At 45.8% G+C, this 22,292-nt stretch overlaps 1 protein-coding gene across 4 annotated transcripts in view; it reads right to left on the bottom strand.

Moving 5' to 3' along the window:
• LOC147026054 (kelch-like protein 29) overlaps positions 1-22,292 on the bottom strand; it is a 162,081-nt gene that overhangs the window by 10,815 nt on the left and 128,974 nt on the right. For 3 of the 4 annotated variants that reach the window (XM_085881057.1, XM_085881056.1, XM_085881055.1), the window contains exons 9-11: positions 21,624-21,806; positions 16,429-16,609; positions 4,485-4,678 (exon numbers count right to left, since the gene is read on the bottom strand). In XM_085881057.1, the coding sequence (XP_085737183.1) occupies positions 4,485-4,678; positions 16,429-16,609; positions 21,624-21,806 (558 nt within the window). The remainder of the gene's footprint in view (positions 1-4,484; positions 4,679-16,428; positions 16,610-21,623; positions 21,807-22,292) is intronic. The other variant, XM_085881058.1, reaches the window with a different exon arrangement.

Below are 22,292 nucleotides of genomic sequence, written 5' to 3'. Positions count from 1 at the left end.
TTAAAATTTGTCGACAAGTTCGGCGTACTATGACATATGACAGCGTACTACGACTTATGCCAGCGTGCTCTTAACGTATACAAAACTTACCCATAACGTATTCGACGTGTGCCAGCGTTTTAGACAAATTTTTCATATGTCGGCATACGCTGGCTAAATCGTCAAGGTGTGACAGGGCCTTAACATACACAAAATGGTGGAAGTTTGCTTTTTTCACTTCTCCCTTTTCTCCACCCTTCCTTAATCCCCCCCACCTCCTTGCCCTCTTTTTTTTTTACTCAGTTTATTCTCATCATACCACCCAATCCACTCCCCTTGCTCATTCATTCATTTTGTATGCAACCTGTGGCTGCTGGTTACATCATTGCTCAAGGCGCAGCTGTGCTGCTGATGCAGTGCCCCCTGTAGGTTAGAACAATAATTTGTAATTTGTTCATGGTGCCGGCAATATCTCACCACCTCTCCGCGAAGGACACAGTGGGATCTTCAACATCCACCAACTAATACTGGTGGAGAGGGCATCTTGTTTAATATCCATCTGACGGCACACACATTGATGAATAACCCTGCCTGTGAAACAACAGGATGACAGTTTATAGCTGGGTCGGGATTCTAACCCAGGTTCAACAGCTTGAAGGTGAGTGTGCATACCAGTGTACATCTGGGTCATCCTGTCAGCTCTCCTTGCCTATGTGTGTAACATGTACAAGGATATTAATTAAACCAAAATGTGGAAGGCCTTGATTTCATTTCCTCCTTTTTTGTTTTTTTTGTACTTTATTGCTATACGTATTCTTTTATTTTTGCTGGTGTGTGTGTGTGCGTGTGCGTGCGTGTGTGTGCGTGTGCGTGCGTGTGTGTGCGTGCACATGCAGGTGTTTGTGTTTTTGGTTTTTTTAATGCATGTGCACCTGATAGCATCTTGGATTGCTCACCTTTAATCAAAAGCTGCACTCAGTAGCTAGCCATTGATTTTATTCCTGCATGATGTGAGCCTGATCGACAAACTCCCAAACCCAGCACTTTCTCTCCTACCCTCCCACTAACCCGACAACCTCTCCCCTGAATGTAATCAGAACTTCATTGTCATCTGAAGATTAGGAGATTCGTTTAGTACTTTGAAGCTTTTATGATTCAAAGTCTGAATCAATGTGATTATTAATAGTTTCTATGACATCTGATGCTGGCTGTCCAATATCACCATTATTATTGATTTCATGGAGCATCAGTTTCTTCCAAAAATTCTGACCAGATGGATATGTTAAACCAAGCACTGTGGATCTTTCAAAGTATATGGGTTTTTACATCAACACAAATGTTAGTTATTCTGTAATTGCATCCAAACTTTCCATAGTCATCCAAAAATCAAGGCAAGGTGCATCACCATGTAAAGAAACGTCTGTTTGGTCATGTGGGTAACAGGCATTTGTGCTAACAGAGAGGAGATGTGTCCGAATTTTGTCGAAGTAATATGTACAAGTATACCTGTGTATAAAAGGTATTTTTGCCCATCGCTTTGCTGACAGATTTAGTCAAAATACGGCATGTTGTACTTCACAAACAATCTGCTCTTCTATTCCTGCATATGGTAGCTTGGCTGCCAGGGTAGCTCTCATTTATTGGAAGCACGCCTATGCTGCTAATGCTGTGCCCCTCTACCAGAACACTGGTACTCGTTTTGCCGACCTCAGAAGGATGACAGGCTGAGTCAACCCCACCTGATGTCAATTCAATAGTCAATGGAGCTCAAACTCAGGACCATAAGATCCTTAGCCACCACCCTAACCACTAAGCCCACACCAGGCTTATTCTGCTCTATTCACTCTGTACTGTAATTTGCCTGAGGTCATCTTCCATCTGCTTGGAAGTCAATTAAAGGCCCTGTCACACCAGGACGATTTAGCCAGCATATGCCTGACATATGCAAAATTTGGCTAAAACGCTGGCACACGTTGAATACGTTATGGGTAAGTTTGTATACGTTAAGAGCACGCTGGCATACATTGTAGTACGCTGGCAGACGTCTTTGTATGTTGGCATACGTCGTAGTATGCCGAGGTGTTAGACAAATTTTCCATGCTTGAAATTTTTCGACGTATGCCAGCGTATGACTCACACGTTCCGCATAACGCTGGCCATGAGTTGTAGGCACGTTACACGATCGTTGACACACGTCCACACACGTCCACACACGTTACTTGTAAGTTACTCATAAGTCGAAACACGTCGAGGTAATGTTTAGCGTACCCGAAACTTATTTCTAACCTATGAGTAACGTGTTGTAGGCACGTTACGCGATCGTTGACACACGTTACTTGTACGTTACTCGTAAGTCGAAACACGTCAATGTAATGGTTAGCGTCAGTGTTCCAGACTTCCTGTTTTTTTTTTTGTTTTTTTTTTTTTCTTCGGTATGACGGTGATGTTGACACTTCGATTTCTAGTGGTTATCATATAATATAATTAATAGGCTGCCGCTCAACGATTTAAATCATAACCGCACTAGAAATCGAAGTGTCAACATCACCGTCATACCGAAGGAAAAAAAAAAAAACAGGGAGTCTGGAACACTGACGCTAACCATTACCTTGACGTGTTTCGACTTATGAGTAATGTACAAGTAACATATGTCGACGTGTGTCAACGATCGCGTAGCATGCCGACAACTTATGCCAGCGTATGCGGAATGTGCGTCATACGCTGAGTACATCGAGAAATTTTCAGCATGTTGAAAATTTCTCGACGTACTCGACGTATGACGACATATGCCAGCGTGCTATTAACGTATACAAAACTTACCCATAACGTATTCGACGTGTGCCAGCTTGGTTCGGCAAATTTTTCATACGTCGGCATATGCTGGCTAAAACGTCAAGGTGTGACAGCGGCTTCACACTTCGATGTCCAGTGCGGTTATGATTTGAATCGTCGAGCCGCAGCCTATTAATAGTCTACGCCACGTGATCGTCGGCGATACGCTGCCGCGCTATGCATAAGTTAGACTATCGTTGGGCATAGGTTGTGAACGCCGACAACACGCTCAGCATTCGTTGGTATAAGTTATCTACATGTGATTAAAACGTTCTGTGTACGTTACTAATACGTTATGCATACGTCCAACACGTTATTATACGCCCAAAAATAAAAAATAAAAAACATCAATAGTTCAGCGTACGCCAGCGTTTTACATACATTTTGAGACCTTGCCATACGCTGGCTAAAACGTCAAGGTGTGACAGGGTCTTAACATCAGCTTCGTCAATCATCATTGGTGCTTATATCTCTGAACACGGCATAAACAACAATCACTTCTGCTTCACTGCAAAGCTCCATGTTGGATTGTTTGGTTTTCACCTCGTTTTAAAATGAGTGAAGTGAAATATTTTGAAAATTTGGAATTATTCTCACTCAGATTTCAACATCACCATAATGCATATTATCAACTTGTTTAAACTTTCTTTACACAAGAAGAAGAATATTTATAATACCGGCTATCAGCTGGATTGATTCTGGGCCTCGTGAGACTATGAGGAGCGGCTATCGGAGACAGGACTTTATGCAATAGAAATTAGATAAGTTTTATGCATTAAATAAGTGCAGAAGAGTTTATCAGTAAAAAAAAAAAGACTATGATAGGACCAGATGTCAATGTGATAGAGTATAGACTAAAGAATAGGAGAGTAAGGATGGAGTAAGTCAAGGGTCTTCATTACGAGTAGTTAAGGAATGGAATAGTCTCCCTGGAAAGTTATTGGCAGTATAAAAGTAGATAGTTTTAAACCGGAATTGAATAGTTATCTGAAAGCATTGGAAAGAGATGGGTACAAGGACATTGGCAGGACTGGTAGGTAACTTAGGTATAGATGATTGCATACACGTGTGATGATTGTAGTGTCTGTAAGAGGGTCTTGTCAGAAAGAGAATGTTCTATCGATGTTTATTTATTCCTCCCTTACAATCTCCCGCATCTCTAAATAAACAAAACCAGGTTATGTTCCTGTTCCTGTTCCTGCTCCACAGTTATCCCTCTTCCAGTCATCCTCCTCCTCCCTCTCCCTCTGCACCCCCCATACAGGGGGCATGTGGTCCCACCTGGCTGCCATGGATAAAAAAAATACATGTTTTTCAAATGAACCATAATTATATTATTTCGGGAACTTTTTCTGCAAGGAAAACACGAGTTAAATTGCAAGTAGATTACTGAATGGAATACTGGATACTCTCACTTGTGATGTTATTTCAGTTTATAATATGGAGGAATACACAAGGGTCCCTATCTTAATAAGTGGCCTGGGTCCCCCAAAGCCTTCATCTGGCACAGCCCCAACCATCCCCTTCTCTCCACCTAGATGAATTGAGTAAATGGTGAAGATTGGGTTCGTATCATCGATAATGAATTAACTGATAGATTAAATGAATGGGGTGTCCATAAAGCACAGACATGATGTGGGCCAAATTTACTCCTCCTGTGTAATTATTCTCACCGATCATCGGGGTCTCGATGAAGGTCCACTCATTGCTCAGTGGTGTGTATGACTGGATCACGCTGGCACATCGACCAGCTTCGTTCACTCCTCCAAACACGAATATCTTGTTGTTGCAAGCGACGACCGCTGCGGAATGTACGGGCTTGGGGAGAGGGGCGAGTGCCTCACAGCGACAGCTCACTATGTCGAACCTGTGACGTGACACACGTGTCAGGGTGAGATTCTGTGCCCCTCGGACCGTGTTTTGCAAGTTTTGTGCAATTCCTTCTTGAATCGGCTTAACATGAAATGGATTTGTAGAGTTAGCATTAGGAGGCGGTGTCGCTGTGTCCTTAGAATTTGCCATTTTCCAGTTCACTACACATTGAGGTGGATGAGAAGGTTTCAATATGTTTATAAAGGTAAAGTGGATCGCAGAGGGGGTGGTGATCAGATACAGGAAAGTATTGATACTTGCTTAGATTTGGCAAAAGACTGGCAGATGGAATTTAACCTGAGCAAGTGTAAGGTGTTGGGGATGGGAAAGAACAATGAAAATAGAGATTACAGGATGCAAGGGGTAATTTTGGAGCGTGTCACACAGGACAAGGATCTGGGTGTGGTAATAGATATGGGAGGTAAGCAAGCAGCACAGTGCCAGGCAGCGACAAGTAAAGCAAATAGGGGTTTAGGTTGTATTCGGAGGGGGATCATTGATAAATCAAAAGAGGTGGTGTTAACATTGTACAGGAATTTAGTGAGGACCACATCTAGAGTATTGTGTGCAGTCCTGGTCATCACAACTCAGGAAGGACACAGATGCCATGGAGAGGGTTCAGCACTGGGCTACTAGATTGATTCCGGGCCTAGTTCGACTCAGCTATGAGGAGCGGCTGAAGGAGACGGGGCTTTATACACCGGACAGGAGGCGGTCCCGAGGAGATATGATGGAGATGTTTAATATAATGAAAGGTATAGACAAAATAAGTGCAGATGAATTCTTGAACAGAGTAGACAGTGATAGGACCAGGGGCCATAACCTGAGAGTAAAGAAGAGGAGAGTTAATATGGTAGTAAGTCAGGGGTCTTTTATTCGGTGAGTAGTTAATGCATGGATTGTCTCCCAGGAAAGGTAGTGGCAGCAGAAACAGTAGATAAGTTTAAATTGGAATTAGATAGGTACCTGGAAGTTATGGATATAGAGGGGTATAGGGATGTTGACAGGGCTTTGAGGTAGCTTGAGTATTTATGGGTGTTTGTGTGCGTGTGTGCAGAGTGCTGTTGGTGGTGGGGGGGGGGGCGTCTCATCAAATGGTGTTGTGTGGTTGATGTATGTTTTTAACCAAGCTCATGCCCCCTCCCCTGAGAAAAAAAAAATGACAAAAACTACAAAATGTTAAATAAATACATAAATACAAAAACACTTTTTAAAATAATAATAATAATAATACATTTTGCATTTTCTTCTTTGGATCTTGTGTTGATAAATTAGTGCGGTGTTGATGTCTCGCAGGCACGATGGGCTGAATGTCCTCCACCTGTGTCTGATTTCCTTGTATTTATTTGAGTGTTTCTCCATAACAAGATGAATTGACATAAAAGCACAAAATGGATTTGTGTCTTGGCAAACTGCAATTACTCGATACCATCGATGGCAACAATGGCCTTTTCTGCAGTTTTATTCACTGCCGTGTTAATTACTCCACATGTGCAGTACAAAGTGGAGGAAACCAATTGGTTCACGCTGTCTGTAAACCTGGTGTCGGCTTAACGGTGAGGGGGGGGCTGGATTAACATCTTAGGTTCTTGAGTTTCAGCCCGTCGTACCGACCGTTAAAATAATAACACTCGGTGGGTTGATTCAGCCAGTCGTCCTCCGAGGTCGGCAAAATGAGTACCAGCTTACTGGCAAGAGGGGCACTGCATCAGCTGCACAGCCACGCTTCCAGAAAAAAACGATCCAACCAGCAGCCACAGGCTGCATATGAAACAACTCTGTCTGTGTGTCCGTCAGTCTTTCACTCTCGGCTGCAAGCTGAGACAATTCATCACCAATTCTCGTTCCGAGGTATGAAAGTCGAAAATATTAATATTAGTTCAGTATTCAGATAACAGGATATGATCTAGAATATTGTTGTGGTTGAGGAAATTCGCAAACCACCATTCAGGTCCCGTAGGTGAGGTATCTCTGTAAGTACATGTGTAGTTAGCCCCAAACCCGTTGTTTAGAGGGAATAAATGTGATTCATTCGGGCTGCGACCCTTTAAGATAGCCGTTTTTCTGTTCTATCTTTATTTTGAGCCAACCACGTCTCAACCGCCATCACACAACAACCACCAACCGCAACGCCGCTTCACAACAACAACAACGCCAACAGCCACGACCTTTACCGTCACGGCTCGCTCCTGTAAACATCGCATCACCGCCATTCCAAGCGTCGCCATGGCCATCACCGCCACAATAAACCCTCCACCACCTTCACCTCTCCTCCTTCTGCCGCCATTCCCACACCGCTTGTGGGCACCGAGCGTCAGGCTGTCCTGGCCTCGTGCGGGACGCGCGCTGAGCCGCGGGTACAAAGTGCGGCCTTTCCGAGGAGAGGTCGGATCAGGAATGATACACGCCCACTTCCGATCCGTCCAATCATTAAGTGCGGGGCGATTTGGCCCCGCCTCCAGGCGCGTCGGAGTAGAATCGATATATGCAAATTCGAGGATCAGGGGAGGTTCACGCCCACTTTTCCTCCGTCCAATGGGTGAGCGTGGCTCCACCCCCGAGCTCATCCTGATACGGAAATTTGCATATGGGTTCTCCTGCCGCACTATAAAGTGCCGAGCGCGGGGCGAATTCAGTCAGTTTTTGTTTTGGGTCGGAAGCAGTTGGAGGCAGTCGCAGTTTTTTGGGCTCGTGCGAGTTGGAGGGTGTGGCGGCAGTGGAGTGTGGCGGCAGCGGTCAAGACAGGTCTGGAGGAGAGTCGGAGTCTGTCGGGGTTCGGAGTCTGTCGGGGAGCTGCAGAGAGGGGAAGCCGGGAACGCGGTCGAGGTCGCAGTGGAGTCGCTCGTCGCGGGACCCAAGCAAGCCAGCTATCCTCTTTCCCCAGAGCATCAACAATTCCCCCCTTTTTCCCCCCCGCGCTGAGATAGTGCGGAAAGGGGGGCCCCGTTCCCACCCCATTCCAAGCAGTGCCAACGAAACCCGCGGAGGAGCACAGAGTCGGGGCACCGCCACCATATTTGCGGCTCATCACAAGACGGATAGGCTCCGCCCGGTCTCGCGCCCACAGACCACGTCTGTCCCCTTGTAGTTGAGGGTGGCCCCTTTCTTTTGCTTTTGAGTATATGTGTTGTCGGCGCCGTCTGTAAAGTAAAACTGTGTGAGTGTTGCCCTGTGCTCGTGTAGTCGGTAGTAGATCTGCATTGTTGTGTTTCTTTTGTTACATTTGCTTTTGGTGCATAATTGTTGTAATTGTATATGTGTGCTTTCCGTTTGCCGCGGAATAAATGTGCCTCATGTTGAACTGTTTTTCCCGTTTCGCTTCGTCTTTTCTTTAATTGAATCTCCATCTTACTTCACGTACAGGGTTGGTAGTGGGCTAAATACGCCCGATAATTAATCGGAACCGACGAGGTTGATGATAACACCGCTCGGTTATCCCGATAGTATGGAACGGGTCGCTTAAGTGGCCTGTGTCCAGGGTCGACCTGCGGCGAGGTGCGATCGCCCGGTCTACCCTCCGTGTGGGTACTTAGGTAGGTCGAATTTGGCGAACAACCCTATCCCATGCGGGGGGCCGATTGGCACGATCGTGGTGAGGCCGAAAGGCCCACCCGTAACTAGTTCCCGGCGTTAGTCCGAGAGGGTCACGACAGAATTGTCCGTCCGGTGGGCGATGTGCCGCGATTCGAGTTACGTGGCCGCTCGCACGCCGGCGGGCGCGAATCCGCAACAATATACTGGAAGTTTAATTATTGATTCCTGACAGTTTTGAGGTTTTGTAAGCTTTTAGGTTAGACTATTTCTCACCTTCAAACCTGAGTAACTAGTGCAGCACTCGGTAGAGTGCATACCTCTGCCAGGCTGAATACTTTGCGTTTTGTATCTCACTGATAAGCCGGATCTGGATCTGGACCTCAACTAAAATCTAATCGGCTCGGTCTTGTCACCTAACCAATTCATCCACCAAGTTTCATCCGAATCCGTCCATAACTTTTTAAGATATCGTGCTATATACGTCATTTTTAGCCCTATCTCTCATTGGTAGAGAATCACTAAAAAAAAAATTTAGGACTGTATCCGGATCCGGATCTTCGCCAAATTCGAATCGATACATCTTTGTCACACAGCAAACCCGGCCACCAAGTTTCAACCGAATCTGCCTAAAACTTCTTGAGATATCATGCTCACAGACTAACGAACAGGGTGACAACATAACCTCCGTCCACCTTCAGTGGGGGGAAGTAATGAGCGCTACTTTTGAATCTCGACCGATCAGAGAACTTGCTTGCGTCACATGACGTGCAAAATGGTTGCACCCAAACAATTGTGATGGGTTGGTCATGTCGACCAGAAAAAATGGCTCTTCACCCATCTACTCCACTCGGATGGAGTAAATATCGCTAATGTTTGAAGAAGTGGGTAGGAATGGACGACCATTGCCAATATGCCATCTCAAAGGATCATGAGCAGATGTGGTTGAAGTTGAGTACAGTGAAATTTTCATGCCACCTGTTATCAACATTTTACTAATAAGTGTCTAATCAAGCTTGGTGAGAAAGTGCCAGAAGAGGAAGCTGTTGCCCACCTCTGAGTTTGAGCAGTGAGTTGAATGTTCTTCTGACTTTCCACTTCATCCCAAGCAAGCCAAGCCCGTGGAAGAAATAACGTTCACGATCCAGCTTCCATGGTCGAGCACATGTCCTGCCCACAGCGTGCACAATCTCGATGGCAAGAGAGATGTGTGTCTCCATTTTTCTCAGAGACGGCTGAACGGATCTTCGTCAAACTTTCAGAAGTTCATCAGGGAGTGTTTTAGGTTAAAAAAAATTAAAACTAAAACAAGTTGTATTTGGTTTTTTTTTCTTGCTCTATAGTGCCCAAGCCCTTGGAGCGATGTGAGAGGCAATATGAAATGATCCCCGACCCCATACCTTATTGTGTGTGTGTGTGTGTGTGTGTGTGTGTGTGTGTGTGTGTGTGTGTGTGTGTGTGTGTGTGTGTGTGTGTGTGTGTGTGTGTGTGTGTGTAGGGAATTGTTTTAGGCCCCAACAAAAAAAAAATTGAAAAGCAAAATTTGATTTCTTCAAAATGTCAACAGGATTAGAACAGCACCGGGCAAATGTAGCAGTAGGTTTGTGTCCAAGATCATGTAGGGGCCTGATCTGTAGAGCCATTATATTTATGAAATGTCAGTGCCAATTACGCCGCAGCTTATGATGCTTCATTTTGCAGAACGGTCATACAGGAGGAACGACGTAGTCACGAATCGTGAAGTATTCCGGATATGATCAAACTCATCGCTCGATTCTTGAAATGCACGAAAAGCGAAGGAGCTACCCTCGTAGACTTCAGGTAAATGAAACCGTGTAACGGATGGCATTTAAAGGTATCATTTGCCGGTAGGCGTCTCAAATTGCCATCAAAATCATGCTTCAGGACAGAAATCCTGAGTTCGTACGAGATTCTTCTGCTGCCAATAAGTGTAGTTGCAATGCTGTTTCCTTGCATGAAAATGTGTAGGTTTTCTTCATCTAAGGCAGTGAAGATCAAAATGTTGAACTTTTGGAAGTAGATTGCAAGATTTCTGGATAGGAGATGGTTTCTTTTTGCCTTAGTCACCTCAAAATGTGCTCAATGATTTCCGCAGGTCAGATGAACTGAAGCAAATGCTACAACAGGACTATCTGCAACGTGTGTTCCATCAACCATCCATGCGGAACAGAAGTAAGTTTGTATTCGTCGATGCACTCTCGACCGGAACTCTTTTCCACCGCTTCGAGGAGGATTCTTCAAAGGGGCTGTCAGATAATTCATCTCCTGAAACTGATGGCAATCTGTATGGTGACGTCCCAGTCATTGAGGCTGATTCAAGTCGTCAATCAGTAGCTTCAGCACCTGACGTTTATGAAACTTGACGTATCGACCCAAGCAGCACTCGTCATAAAGAATGCCTTGCAAAACAATACCTGCTCTGGACCGTCCATGGCCAACGTCTGCCACAGATCTTGCACTTGCATCTACTCAAGGTACCGTCCCCATTGAACTGTGTAACCTCCTTGCTTGGAGCGTTGGACTGTCAGATGACCCTCAGTGATGAACTTTGTCGAGATAGATAATGACTGACGTCCGATTGGCATCACTCTGCCAGGATATTGTTCACTTGGCTTCTAAGGGTCAAAAGCAATCACCGAAATCCCTTTCGCTGGGCATGGCTATTCGTCATTTGACAGGTTTATCTTGGCTGCTTTCTCTCATCGATAAGATTGGGCATTATGCTTCAGTAGACAAGATCATTGGCTTAGTTTAGCTGAGCTTAGACTCCGAGAAGGACAGAACAGCGTTCCCCATGTATTTTCAAATCACTCCCACAATTCTTGTTTGGGATAATATTGATTCAGGAGAAGAGACCCTATCTGGGCCATCATAGTCACCATGTGAACAGACAGAACGTGCCTCCAACTAAGGATGACTTGATTCAACACATCAGGCATGCCTCATACTAAGCTGCGATATTAGGCGCTCACTTCAACTTATGATCAATGCCTCGTCCCCTGATGGGCATGGATGGACAGTATCGATGGGCATGGGCATGGGCATGCCCCTGATGGGCATGGATGGACAAACGATGAACCACACAAGGATGACAATGGCCTCAGCTCCAGAGAGTGTCCTCAAAGAGTGTTAATCGTAAATGTGTCAAAACTCATGAAGGAGGGCTGTGTTCATGTTATAGGCCGAGTTTGTCTTGCAAGTTGCAACAATTTTTTGGGTTGTAAGAATTGTAAAAACTATACCGACATCGACCAAGAGCAGCACGTGCGGGATGACGATGGGGCTGATGACATCGATGATTACTTGAAAATGCCGTCATTTTGTTGCATTCATTTGCTATTTCAAGTTGACTCCACTGGTCCTTATCTTCAACCGCTGTGGTCATGTACTGTACTTGATGTTCAATGGTTGATAGATATGATGCTGTGTTCTGAAATTGCTGTCCAGTTGTGTGATGGTCCTTTTGAGTATTTTAGTCTGAAACGATCAATGGAGACCAGGAATCGGCTTATTTCTCTGTGTTTGGCCTTTGTTTTATATAGGTTTGGCATTGGTGATACCGCAGTGTAACTGCAGATTAAATGGTCAATTTCATGAAGCTTTCCGAAAGTGTGACAAGTCTGACGGAAAATTTAATTAGTTTGCTAATATAATATGGTTATGAGATGCATTATTAATGCTGGTCCAATGTCCAATAGTAGATAAAGACCTGTTATCTGGGCATATGTTATCAGAGCACATGACAGGCTTCCCACCAAAGATACTGCACCACCTGGCTCACTCTGGATAATTATTGATAGGGTTCGCTACCATCTTCTTGAGCACCAGCGTCCAGAGCAGAGCAGTCAGGTTTTACACCAAAGAGGTCAACGATTGACCGTATCCTTGCTCTTCGTGTCCTCACCGAACGCAGAGGAGAGTTTCGGCAGGGGCTGCTTGCAGCCTATGTTGATCTCTGTAAAGCGTTCGATTCAGCGAATCGGGATGTCCTCTGGAGGATTCTTGGTCTTCGTGGGGTGCCACCAAAACTGATCGATCTGATGTCTGAACTCTACTCTGGTACTAAGAGTGCTGTGAGATGTGGTGGTACCATCTCTGACTTATTTCCAGTTGTTACTGGAGTTCGTCAGGGATGTGTACTGGCCCCCACACTTTTCAGCACTTGTATGGACTGGATTCTAGGGAGGATGTCGGAGAGATCAAGCTGCACTGCATCGTTTGGGAATGTCAAGATCTCTGACCTTGATTTCACATATGATGCAGTCATCTTTGCGGAGACTTTAGACATCCTCTTGGGGGCCCTCGAGGTGCTGAATGAGGAGTCGGAGCCGTTGGGATTACGGGTTTCTTGGGTCAAAACTAAGATCCAGGCTTTCAATGACATCTTGGATGCTGCTGTCCTGTCTGTGCCTGCTTGTGGTGAGGATGTTGAGGTTGTGGAGAGATTCACTTACCTTGGCAGTGATATTCATGTCTCTGCTGGCTGCGAGTCAGAGGTCAATAGACGTCTGGGTCGGGCCTGGGGAGTCATGGATTCACTGGATCATGGGGTGTGGCGCTGCCGGTACCTGTGCAGGAGGATGAAAGTCCAAGTCTTCAGGTCCTTGGTTGTTCCAGTCTTGCTCTATGGATGCGAGACTTGGACTCTGACCAAGGATCTGAGATGGAGACTTAATTCCTTTGATACCAGGTCTCTTCGGAGAATCCTTGGCTATCGCTGGTCAGATTTTGTTTCCAACGAGCAGTTGCTGAGAGAGACTCAAATGAGATTTGTTACCTGCATAGTCCATGAGCGTCAGCTACGGCTGTATGGACATGTGGCTCGTTTTCCTGACGCTGATCCTGCTCACCAGATTCTCTCAGCGAGGAAGTCTCTTGAGTGGAGGAGGCCAATGGGCCGACCACGTGCCTCGTGGTTGCAGCAGGTTGATCGGCATCTCAAGGAGATGGGGATGGGCCAGGCATCTGCCTGGGGGATGGCCAGATGGAGGCCCCTGGAGTACCGGCGGAAAGTGGACACAGTGACGCACTGCTCTGGCACATGCTCCCATACCTGACCTGACCTGGCTAACAACCTAGCCCCAATAAGTTCCATAACCATTTTCATTGACACCCCACTACCATCACTTCTCCCACTGTGGGCACCCCTTTACCATTATCTCTCCTACCTGCAGGCACCCCCTACCGTCACCTCATCTACTGCAGGCATCCTCATATCGTCACCTCTCTTACTTGTGGACATCCCCCTACTGTCACCTCTCCTACTGCGGGCATCCCTCCACCGTCACCTCTCCTATTGGGGGCATCCCTCTATCATCACCTCTTCCACTGCAGGCATCCCTCTACCGTCACCTCTCCTACTACGGGCATCAAACGTTTTATTTGAATTGTTTGTTTTCTGCACACCACTTTTGGAAGGTTTATCTTGGACTGTGACAGAGATAGTTAAGCTCATTGTTATATAAATTTACAATGCGTTACAATATTTTTGACACAAATATCACTTTCACAATGTTACTGAATCGAGTATGCACCACTCAGGGCCATCAAAATCGGTTTGCCATTTGTACCTTCTTCGTTCGTATGCAGCACAAGGCTGCTGGGTAGCATCATTGGCTGAGGGCGTGGCTATACCGTTGATGCCCTCTGGTGCTTAGGGCATGAATTTGGAATTTGACCAGGGTGCCAGCGATAGCTCGCCTATTCTTCACGAAGGACACCGTGGGATCTTTAACATCCACCAACTAATGCTGGCAGATGGTACGGCATGTAATGCCAAAGGAGGTCGATGATTGTCCGGAATTCCAAGCCCCAAATCCATTTCCTAGGGAGAATACAGCACCGGGAAGTTGGCATCAGGGCTAAAGATTGGAACCTTTTGGCTCCACATGACCTACTTTGACCTTTCCAGATGAAATAACTGGCAGATTTTCAGAGTTAAAGTTGATATACATGGTCAGGCATGTCATCTATCAGATGCTGTGTAAAAATAGCAGTCTCATGAGTTCGGAACAAAACAATTTTTTTTCGCCAGGTTTTCAGGTCTCAGCTTGCGGATTACTCTATCTGTGTGTCTGTCAGTCGATGATCGAGGAACTTCAATTGAATTTCATAATTTGAACACTGTGGAGCACAAACCAGCTTGCTTGCGCTTCCAAAAACCTGCAGTTTAGCAGTACTTTGGCCTGGAATTTGGAAATGTTGTCCGGCATTTCGTCCCGAGCGCACAGTGGGCATTGTAAAAAATTTGAAAACCGCTCCAAACAAGAAACGCTGTTTTAGGGGCATCTTGAAGGAAACAAACATCAGGCATGAGGAACTAATTTAATGTGTTAAATAAGGTGATGTAAAAGACGTTTTATCCTAATCTTCATCAATGATCTCACTGATTGTCTGTAAAATCCTCTTTATCTCTTTGCTGATGACTCCACTCTCTGCTGTAACATTACTCATCCTTCTGACTGACAGGCAGCAGCCTCTTCCCTCTCATCAGACCTCGACAAAAATCACAAACTGTTCAAACACTTGGAATATGTCTTTCAGTCCTGAGAAATCTCACACTCTCAATATGTCTCTCTCGATCTCTCCCCTCCCATCCACTTTCTCAACAACCATCTTGAAGAGGTTCATTCACTCAAGTGATTGGGTCTCACTCTCATCCATGATCTCTCATGATCTCATGATTTCAAGATCATCCATGATCTTGAAAACCAAGGCTTTCAAGATCATCGGAATCTCTCGCGATGAAGCTGAGTCTTTGGGCAGATCACTTCGCCATCGCTGACAGGTTGGTGTTCTCTCTGCCGTCTTCTGCCTCATTTCTGGTCTTGCACCCTCTGCCCTTGTGTGCCCACCCCCTCCCCTCCCCAAGTATCTGCGGGATGCATGCGGTTTACCAGCAACCCCCTCCTAGTGAAACTGCCGAAATCCAGAACCACTGTTCACCTCCACTCATTTATTCCTCTCTTTTCCCACCTGTGAAACCACATTCCACACGCTCTTCAATCTCACTTTTTCCCTCCGGGTCTTCAAGACAGCTGTTCACCTCCATCTCAAGTTAACACCATCCAAAACCATGATCTTTTCTACACCCGTTAAACCACCCCCCACCCCTCCCAAAATTTTGCTTACGTATGCATCTTGTCCACCCCTTGCGTTGTCCCCTACCCCTCATTGGTACCTGCATCCCTTATTTGTCCATCTCTGTCTACTTTCTCCCTCTGCCTTGCTATTGGTGTTTCCCCTTTCTCCTGCTGTTCCATTTGTTATGTTGTGTCCTGTTCTGTTCTGTGTCCTAGCTCTTCCACGAGCCTTGACCATGTATTATAAAAAAAACAAAATAAGGCATCAATGGCAATAAACCGGATTCAATAGAATTTTGTTTTTTGTCAAGTTTTAAACTTGACAACGATCTGGATCCTGAGTCTTAAACTTTTAAAAATCAACTGAATTATGTTTTCAACACGACAACACAAATCGCCTTTTTTGTACTTCCAAGAATATGAAGCTTCTCAATACTTGGGCAAAATAATTTCTCCCAAATATATCAGAAGGGGTGACCCTTTTTCTCAAGACTTCGTGGGGTAAGGTGTTCAATGAGCTCGAGCTGGGTGGAGGTTATGTGTTCATCCCTGTTTGTTAGTTTGTCTTTCTGTCTGTTAGCACAATATCTCAAAAGGTTATCGACTGATTTTAACGAAACTTGGTGGACAGGTTGGGTGTGTGACAAGGAAGAATTGAATAGATTTTGGTGAAGATCTGGATACTAGAATTCTTTAAGTGATTCTTCACCATTGAGAGATAGGGCCAAAAACGATGCGTAGGATGATATTTCGAAAAGTTGTGGACGGGTGATGACAAAACTTGGTGTGTTAGTTGGTTCGGTGACAAGAACAAGCTGATTAGATTTTGGTTCAGGTCCGGATTCAGATCCGCCCTATCAGTGGGATACAAAACGTAAACTGTTCAGCCTGGCGGAGGTACGTGCTCTACTGAGTGCCATTCTAGTTCCTTAAGGATTTTCAGTGGAAATAATCTTGTGTAGAGTTGTTCTCGTTCTCCTCAAATTATATGGCACGTGGATTATGAACCCTATTTATGGGAATTAGCCCCATGAAAGCGACAAATACTATGTGGACGCGTGAAAGCAGACCATAGTAATACATTGTCATGAGCATGTGACCTGTCCCAAACCTTTCAACGTGGCTCAGGTTCCCGGGACCAGCTTGACCCCCCAGGGCGTAGATCTCTGTGCCAAGGACGAGGCTGCTGTGCCGACAGCGTGGCATCGCCATGCGGGACAATGGATTCCAGGAGTCCAACGATGACATGTAGCACCAGATATCCGCCTGTACATTGCCACCCTCCATACCACCTGCCCACTCCGATGATCCTTACTATGTAAATCACCATAAGAATAATCAGGTAATCAATGACATCAATTACCTAAACACAATCCCTCTGTTTTCATCGTGATGATTATCAGCATTGGAAATGTGATTTGATTGTGCCAGTGACTTATAACTGGAAATAGTATTATACTCGTTTGAATTAAATTAATTTGCATGACTGAGTTTCATATTTGTCATTGACGCGATGTGAATTTGAATTTGTGCTGAGACTTTCATTGTTGCTATGAAACGGGTTTTATTTGAGGAACCAAAGGCCTTGAATGAGCCATATCCAATATATAAGAGGAGCTCGGTCTTCGCGTGCCTGTGTGTGTGTGTGTGTGTGTGTGTGCGTGCGTGCGTCCGTCCCTCAATTGTCCTGTAGGGGATACCACTGATGAAGCAGCATAGAAATTCCCACGTACACACATATATGTACACGTAGCATATAATGTGCTGCACATACACGCGTGAGGAGAGCTTGTTTCCTGGCGTGGCCCGTGCCTAATACGTACCCCAGACAGTTTTATCAAAAGAAGGATGAGGGGAGAGGGATAAAAAATATATATATATATATTTTGATCTTCCTCTTAGTGTGGTGATGTTGTATATTATTTGGAATTCAGCATTTAAAAAGACTCATCCCCCTCCTCGCTCACTGAGTGTTTTTTCAAAGTTGTTTCAAAGTTGTTTCAAAGTTTCAAGTTGTAGCTAATAGCTCGGCCGGTATCTATACACCAACTAATTAAAATTTTTCCCCATTACCAACAACCGTTTTATTTTATTTTTTTAGCAACTACTCAAAGGATGGTATTCCCGTCAGTGAAGTGGTGTGTCTTACGTTGTCGTTTGTTATAAACTGAGCCGCATGCATTCTTATTTGGAACAGAAATGACTATCTCTGCTAATGTGGGTTAAACAAAGTTCTATAAAATATTTACGCTTCAAGCCGACAGACAGGAAGCCTATTGTTCTTGTTCAGATTATTATTATTATTATTATTATTATTATTATTATTATTATTAGCCCCCGTTGGACTCAGTCCGAAACAGGGGCTTATGGATTTGGTCTCGATTTTCGTGTCCGTGTGTGAGTGCGCGTCCTCAACCATTTCCCGGACATGCATTTACCCATCTGGTTCAAACTTCGCACACAGACAATGAATGGTGGCTTACATCTGCACATCTTCTTTTTTGAGATCTGATTCAACGATGGCCGACTGGCGGCCATTTTGTTACTTAAATATGTCCCCAACCATTTCTCACACGTGCACGGTCCGATTTTGTTCAGATTTGGAACAAGCACAGCACATGATGGCATACACGTGCACCTCACTTTATTTTGTCATGTGATCAAAGATGGCCGACTGCTACACCGGTGGCAATTTTAGTTGTACATAAATATGGGCTAGCCCTTCAACTCCTACAGAAAAATTACTAAAACAACAGGGTTATGACATTTTATGTCTTTTTCACTTATTGTTTTTATTTTAGTTCTGCCAATTTTTGTGAAACAAAAATCTGTTCAAAAACAAGAATCCCCCCCTCCCCCCACACACACACACACACACACAAAACGATCTTCTTCTCCAGACCGACTAAACCGATTGGCATGAAATGAGACAGACAGCTTTAGCACACACAGGCGGTATTGAAATTCGAGTTTCAAGCTTCTGCTCTTAAAAGCCCTGGAAGCTGGTCACATGTTGAAATGGTCGCACGCACACGGCCATCTCTGATGTAAAATGGTCTCCAAAGTTTCACTTTTCTCAAATTGCAACGATTTCCTCGTCCCCCGCGCGCCGCGAGGGGGGGGGGCGAGAGGGTTGGAAGTGGAAAACGCCTCCCTTCTGGAAGCTTACCGCAGAAGCTGGAAGGAGGGCGGGGTGAGAGCGGAGGGCGGAGCGTGGGGAATATAAGGAGACGCAGAGCACCAAGTCAGTCTTCTTCTTCTTCTTTTTCTGCTTCTCCTCTTGTCTTCTGGTGGTCTTGGTGGAAGGAGTCGGGTGGAAGTCTTGGTGGTCTTCGTCTGTGGCGAAGCGGTCCGTGGAGCGACCCGTTCGTTGGAGCTTGCAGTCGGTGGAGAGTCCCGGCGTCGCGAAGGAGACGCGGACTGGAGGCGCAGCTCTGCCAGCAGTGTCGCGCAAACCTGCGCGCTCGTGTGAGGAGAGCTGGAGAGAGCTCGCCGGCTACGCGGAAGGCCCGAGCTCAGGCGCGGCTACGCTAGCTGCCGTGGGGACAGGACGTCGAGGCTCACACCACAAGGCACCACGAGGGTGCAGGTAACCTGCAACGGTCTCGTGGGACTCGTTCGGTCTGCCAAGTCCCACGCCATAAAGGTCTACGGGCCCAGCCTGACCCCATTGCCTTTGATGGGGTCTTTTCCTTTTCTTTTGAATGAATGATGTGGCGCCGAGTCCCGACAAGTAGAACTGTTAAGTGACTGTACATTGATAATTACTTATAGACGGTCGTAGCACCTTTTGCTTTGCTTTTGTTCTGTATACCTGCATGTTAGTGTTTTGCATTCCTGGCTGTATATGTGCATCTGTGTAAAATAATAAATGTGCTTGTATGAATGTTAACCCGTTCGTCGTGTCCTCTTTCCCTTATTGAAATGCCATCTTGCATTGCGGAATGTTAGTTGGGTTTTAAATACCCAATAAATAGAATCGGATCCGGCGAGGTCGGGCGATAATACCCGCTCGGTTATCTCAGAACGGAACGGACCGCTTGAGCGGTTCATGTCCAAGCAGGCCTCCACCGAGGTACGGTCCCTCGGTAGGTTACCCGCGCGAGTACTTAAGTATATCGATATTCGGTGATTGATCCTATTTCGCGCGGGTAGAATACGGACTGGGCCGTGGTGGGATTAAGAACCCACCCGTGACTGGTTTCCGGCATTGTTCCGGAAAGTCACGACTGAATTTCTCGTTCGGTGGGCGAACCGGCCGCTATTAGTTGACGCGGTCACTCGCACGCCGGGCGGGCGTAGAATTCATAACAATATTGTTACGAATTTGGGAATTCGATTGCACACAACATTCAGGTTCCTTTAGTCAGCTATGTCGATAAGTGCTTGTTCCCTAGATAGCTCACCTTCCATTGTTTAAATTTTCAGAAATCGATTAGATGCATTGCGGATCAATTTAATAGTTAGGGAACGAACAATGGAGACATCCCTCCCCCTCTTTAACGAAGAGGAAGAACCACCCTGCCGTCCCGTGATTCATGATGTCAACAACTCCCTCCCACCCGTGGTTGAGCGGGGGGATGGAGCACGAGGGCATGAGTCATGAGTCACGCCGGGAGCGGGGGCAGACTTGGAGAAGGGAATTGAGGGGAGTCGTTCAGCAGACCGTCAGGTCCTGCTTGGCTTGCGTTAGGGTTGAGGCCTTCGGAAGCTTTTTTGCTTTGGCTGGTTGAGTGAGCTTCGGCTGCGGCCTGGCTCGGGAGGAGGCTATTTGCTTTGGTGGTTCAGTGAACTTCGGCTTCTGTTTGGCTCGGGAGAGCTTTTTGCTTCGAGCTGATTTGCTTGGAAGAGAGTTGAGCTGGTCGCTCGGCTCGAGCTACGAGTGGTGGCTTCTTCTTCTTCTTGGTTCGTGGAGCTCTTTGTTCTCCATTTTGGTTCCCGGCTTGGTGCGACTCGTCGACCTTTTCTTGAAGGTGTTCCTTGGGGGAAGCGGTGCATCGACGGGAAGGATCGGCGCCTCGTCTCACCAGCACGTGTTGAGAAGCACAGGAGGATTCGCGGGAGCTCGGGAAGGATCGCAGCTCACGGCGATTGGACCGGGTCCGAACAACTTGAAGACCACACGAGGTGGAGAGGTTCGAGATTCAGTCTGGGTTTCAGCTCACCTGTCCTCCGAGCTGGAGCCCATTATTAAAGGCCTCTGCCACCATTTCTTGGGTGTGTGTGTGCGTACGTGTGTCCGTGGGCCCGTCTGATAAGTAGGAAATTGTTAAGTGCTTCGTGTGCTGTAAATGTTTGCATCGCATTTCGTATCGACGGTCGTAGTTCTTTTGTCGTGCTTTTGTTGCTTGTATAATTCCATACGTGGTTTGCCTTGTTTAATTGCACACATGCTTTATTATAATAAATGTCCTTGTGTGAATGTAAACCTGCTCGTTGCGTCCAGTCCCTCATTGAACTGCCCCATCTTGCACTCGGAATATAATTGGTTTTTAAAAAGCCGGTAAAGTGATCGGGTCCAACGGGACCGCGCGATAATACCCCGCTCGGTTATCCCAAAAGGAAGCGAGCTGCTTAAGCCGCTCGTTTCCAAGCGGTCCCGTTGAGGTACAATCTCTCGGTAACCTACCCGCGCGAGTAATTTGGTAAAGCGAAGATTTGGCGATCAGACCCTGTAGCGCGGCTAGAGTGCGGACAAGGTTGTGGTGTGGTTAAAAACACACCCGTGGCTGGTTTCCGGCGTTGATCCAGAAAGCCGCGACTGGATTCTCCGTTCGGTGGGCGAAGCGACCGCTATTAGTTAAACGCGGTCGTTCGCACGCCGACGGGTGGAATCTACAACAATATACATCACCGACAGGCTACCGATATTAGCATACAATGGACAAATGAACACAATACATAGAATTTGAACCCAAAATCAAGGGGAAGTGCTGAATTGTGAAAATCAAATGCAAACAAAACGATAAACCGAATAGATTATCCTGGACATTAAATTAATGCAATTAACAATAAGAAGTCGCCCTAAAAGTTACTTGTGCAGACAGACTTGACCAATTTAATCTTCACCTTCATTACGGACATAGACGCACCTACAGATGTCGAGGCACTTGAAGTCACACAGTCGTCCTTTAATTGTGGAGCAATGGTCTCATTACAGGATTCACATGAATTATTTAAGACTTCCATTCAAATCTGCTAAGATTCAGAATCGAATGTGAATATTTTCATAAATGACATGCTATCAAAATTTCATCCATACACCAGGACCATCACGACCTCGAGGAATGAAATCTGTAAACCCACCTGTGATATAGATGTTATCCCCAAAGCTGACGATGCTGAAGAACTCTCGCTCACAGAAAGGCAAAGCAGCCATTGGGTACCACTTGCTGGTTTGTGGGTTGTAGCAACAAACGGTGTCGAGAGCCCGCTGACCTTCACCCTCTGTCTGCCGTCCACCTACCAGCACGATGACCTCTGCGAAACCTACGTCGGAGAAGTTGGGTTACGGTGTTGTCCATATAAGTACAGAAGTCAGTAATTTTGCACGATGATGGAAAACGGACGATAAAAAACTCCAAACTATTAGGATGCAAAGCTTGATTACTTTCACAATGGACATCCTATCAAGCAGTCTCCGAAATAAAAAAAGAAAAGAAAATACTTCTGTCATCGTCCAATTGAACCTCTAATTTAACTTTTTCTGAATTACGAGAGTCGAGTTATTTCATGATGCTGAGAAGGGTAGGGATACAAGTAGAGAGGACATTGGTGATTCCCATTTTGTATTTTATGGCTGATGAGGCCTAGCAGTGGGTGAAAAGTATAAGTTTGAGTCTGCCTTTCGGTCGGACCAAAAGAAGTATCACTTGGTGAAGAATAATTTGCAAGTGGAGCTGACTCTTATACCTTAGGTAGCGAAGATGTGAAAATCTTTTTCTTTTTGGTTCGGTGGTTTTGCGAAGCCTTTTT

The sequence above is a fragment of the Eptatretus burgeri genome, chromosome 5 (genome assembly GCF_056783735.1).
Source record: "Eptatretus burgeri isolate ZD-2024b chromosome 5, Ebu_testis_v1, whole genome shotgun sequence".
NCBI lineage: Eukaryota > Metazoa > Chordata > Myxini > Myxiniformes > Myxinidae > Eptatretus > Eptatretus burgeri.
Note: the sequence above shows the minus strand (reverse complement) of the source record. Positions and strands in the feature narration are given on the sequence as shown.